The 3,619-nt window shown below is 51.0% G+C and overlaps 1 protein-coding gene across 1 annotated transcript in view; it reads right to left on the bottom strand.

Moving 5' to 3' along the window:
- The window catches only part of LOC101999047 (leukocyte immunoglobulin-like receptor subfamily B member 3A), a 6,487-nt gene extending 2,997 nt beyond the window's left edge, over positions 1-3,490 (bottom strand). Inside the window, exons 1-7 of the mRNA XM_013355242.1 lie at positions 3,118-3,490; positions 2,775-2,822; positions 1,852-1,968; positions 1,407-1,482; positions 1,292-1,329; positions 1,023-1,075; positions 110-268 (exon numbers count right to left, since the gene is read on the bottom strand). Coding sequence (XP_013210696.1) covers positions 110-268; positions 1,023-1,075; positions 1,292-1,329; positions 1,407-1,482; positions 1,852-1,968; positions 2,775-2,822; positions 3,118-3,490 — 864 coding nt within the window. The remainder of the gene's footprint in view (positions 1-109; positions 269-1,022; positions 1,076-1,291; positions 1,330-1,406; positions 1,483-1,851; positions 1,969-2,774; positions 2,823-3,117) is intronic.
- Positions 3,491-3,619: the final 129 nt, after the last annotated feature.

The raw sequence follows: 3,619 nt of genomic DNA, 5'->3' as shown, positions 1-3,619 counted from the left end.
TGGGGGATGCTGAAGGCCTGGGGGATGCTGAAGGCCTGGGGGATGCTGAAGGCCTGGGGGATGCTGAAGGCTTAGGGGATGATGAAGGCCTGGGGAGGACAGGACCAACCTGAGTGTCCATCTCTCTGCTTTCTTCTGTTTTGTTTCCATCTTTTGATTCCAGGACTTCTCCTGACAAAACAGAAGGTAGGACAGCTTCTGCCCTCCTGTGCCTGGAGGGTTTCACTTGGGCATATGTTTCTCCTGAAGGGTCTTCCTCAGGTGGTCTCTGTAGCAGGGAAGTAGTGAGGTACAGATAGTGTCACCTTGTTTCCCTAGGGCTCTCTTCTGGCCAGTTTTCCACAACATGGCCAGAGTGACCTGTTTAGATGATAGCATCCCTGATGGAATATTCTGGGGCTTCCTTCCTATAGTTCTGGCCTCTTATCCTGACGCTCTAACCCTTGCTGTCTTGGCTGTACCCACACAGTCCACCTTCCTGAAATCCTGTTTTTGGGGGCAATAGATGTCTCCGTGGTTAAAAGCACTGACTATGTTACAGAGGATCCAGGTTTGGTTCCCAGAACCCACATGGCGACCTACGTTCATCTGTAACTCTAGTTCCAGGGTCTCTGACACTCTCTTCTGGCCTCTGGGAGCAGCATGCAGGCATGTGATGCAGAGACATTCATGTTTGTAAAACACCCACAAACACAAAACAAAACCCCCACATGTTTCTGCCCCAGCTCCTTTGGTTCCTGCCTGCAGTTGTTAGATATTTCTTTGGGCCTTTCTCTCTGGGATGTCCCCTCAGAAGACAACCATACAGATGCCAAGGAGACAGAAGGCAGACAGGCGTGATGAGACACATGATGCTGGGAAAACCAGGAAAGAGTGAGGTCATAGCACCCAGGAGGCAAGTGCTTGCAGAAGAGAGTAGTCAGCTGTGGATGTTGAGGGCCAAGAGAGGGGGAACAAAGATGGCCCCCTGGACTAAACTGGGCCCTAAGTTCTTAGCACACAGATGGAGTCAGGGACCTCACCGAACTGTCCAACTCAACACCATCCTCAGATTTCATGTCCTCCACTGAAGCATCTGTCATGGCAGAAAAAACAGAATGTCTCCCGACCAGAGTCTATGGACCCCTAGTTTTCTGGCTTGCCCAGGTGGGACAGAGAACCAGGGCTTAGATATACCTAGGTCTATAGTGTGAAGTTCAGACACAAACAGAAAAGACCCCAGGGCTTGTCCACCACCCCTGCAATGCTGAGACCTCAGACATCTCCCTCCCCGGGACCCTCTTTCTCTCACAAAGGCTTTCTTCCTTGGTGGCAGCAGCTGGGTTGGATCTGGAAAGACAGGGGATGTCAGTTGGCAGTGAGGTGTGTCTAGGAGGTGGGGCTCTAGGTCTCTGGCCATGAGTTACCTCTTCTGGGGGCCCCTCTCTCTGGTTGTTGGCGCTGCAGATCCTGCAGGAAGCTGCAATTCTGTCTCTTTCTGGGCTGCAAGAAAGAGCAGAGTCTCGTCTAGGAGAGGAGGAAGGCTCTTCCCCAGGCATGTACAGGGAAGGAAGGAAGGAAGGAAGGAAGGAAGGAAGGAAGGAAGGAAGGAAGGAAGGAAGGAAGGAAGGAAGAGACCTTTACAACAAGGGTGAGTGAGCCAATGTAACAGGACAAGGTAAAGCTCACAGAATGCCTGACGTTGCACAGGTTCTGAGATCATTTTCTTTCCGATCTGAGATCTGCAAGTGTTTCTAAACCACCCAGCCCCAGTTTGAGGTTTCCCTGGGGTTGGTGTCCTGATCCCCTGCTTGGATGTTCACAGGGGAACTTATCACCACATGAGACCCAGGTCACCCAGACCGTACTCACCTTTCTTCCTGAATTTGCCCTGATGTTTTCGTCGGAGAAGAAGGAAGACAAGGATAAAGAGGAACAGGAGGAAGGCCACAGAAACTCCGATCAAAGCCTGCAGGTATCTTTCCAGTCCTGAGGCACAAGTGACATCGTGAGTGGGGACTCCTGATGCTTATCTGAGCACCTACTGTGTGGCAGGTCCTATTGGACCTTTGCACTCATCATCTCCCATTCTCACAATCGTGCAGCAAGGAATTGTCCGTTTTCCTACCCAGACAGTTCATCTGCCTCAAATCATGACTGTAAATGGCAGAGCTGGGAGTTGAACCCAGGGACTCTGACTTCCAGCTCTTTTCTCTCTACCTAAGCTGAGTTTCATGCTAAATGCCCTGCCGTGGCTCTGTGCCCCACCCCTGTACATGGCACCACCACTGTGGGGCAGACCCACTGCTGAGTCAAGTTCTGGAGGCCTCCTCTCTCACAGTAGAGGTGCAGCCGAGGTAAGACAGAAACTTAGACATGTAGCCCCCTGAGAAACAGCAGTCAGTTCAGATCAGGAAAAGCTTGTTCAAGCCAGCATCTCCAGAAATAGATTTATCAAGCCCATAACCAGTTATTGCCCATCAGAACCCACCTTCTAATAGAGTCCTTATTAACCCTCTGGGGCCTGCCTCCATCCATGCAGGTGAGAGACTTGTTCTTAGGTCTTAGAGGTAGGATGGGCAGGCAACATCCATTTCACCCACCTGGCCCATCCTCCAGACTGAACCAGAACATGTCTCTCTGGATGCCACCTTCTGTACCCCAACCTCTAAGTCCTGGGCTTCTGAGGTCTGTTGGAATCTCTGCTTGCCTCCCTCCCTCCCAAGCTGAAGTGACAGAGAAATAAGGGCTTTGGAGATGGACATACTCCCTGCACTGAGGTGCCTGATACTCACCAGCTGACATAGGACTTGAGGGTGGTGGGTTAGAGGCTTCAGTGGGTCCTAGGAAACAACAATTGGAGGGTAAGAGCTAGATGTTAACCCAGGGACTTGCCTCTGCTAACTCTTCTACATCTGCCCTGCAACCTCCTCAAGATCCTCATGTTGTCTGCCTCAAACCTATTTGCAAAAAGGGTGGAGTGAACATTTCCTGAGGGACCCCTGCTGGTATCCACTTCTCTGGCAGGGAAACTGCCTTCTGGCTAACCTTTCTTATTGTCCCATTAGTTCGCCCAAAGTTAAGGACTCTCCTAGGGTTTGGATTATGAATCACCATGACAGTTCAGGGTCACTTCACCTGAGACAGTGAGCTCCACAGGGGCACTGGCATGTGACAACAGGTAGAGAGATGAGTATTGAGAACCATAGCACCTGTAGGTGCCCGAGAGGTCAGATGTCACAGCACTCATGGTGAATTCTGCCTGGAACTCCTGAACTCGGAGCTTCTGTTTTAGTCTCTGGGGTTGGTGTGCTGCTCCTTCCTTGGACAGAATGAAGGTGTCCAGTCTGTATGCTGTCTTACACAACAGGGTCACGTTGTCTCCAGAGTGTACCGTAGAGTTAGGCTTCACTGAGAGGGAAGGAATGACCCAAAACTGTCCTAAAGAAAAGAGACACGATGAGAGGCTGCCTTCAATGTTCTGAGCTGACACAACATCTGGATCTTCCATGTACACCTAGGACTCTTTCTTTTCCTTGCCTGAGCCCTCCTCCTGCTCCCCTGTCTCTGCATCTATTCTCAAATAACTTCCCTGTCCCTCATCCCAGCCATCACCTCACTAATTCCCCCAAAGAGAGCC

The sequence above is a fragment of the Microtus ochrogaster genome, unplaced genomic scaffold (assembly GCF_000317375.1).
Source record: "Microtus ochrogaster isolate Prairie Vole_2 unplaced genomic scaffold, MicOch1.0 UNK108, whole genome shotgun sequence".
In the NCBI taxonomy this organism is placed as follows: Eukaryota; Metazoa; Chordata; class Mammalia; order Rodentia; family Cricetidae; genus Microtus; species Microtus ochrogaster.
The sequence above is the reverse complement of the archived record's forward strand: the minus strand, read 5'-3'. Positions and strand labels throughout refer to the sequence as shown.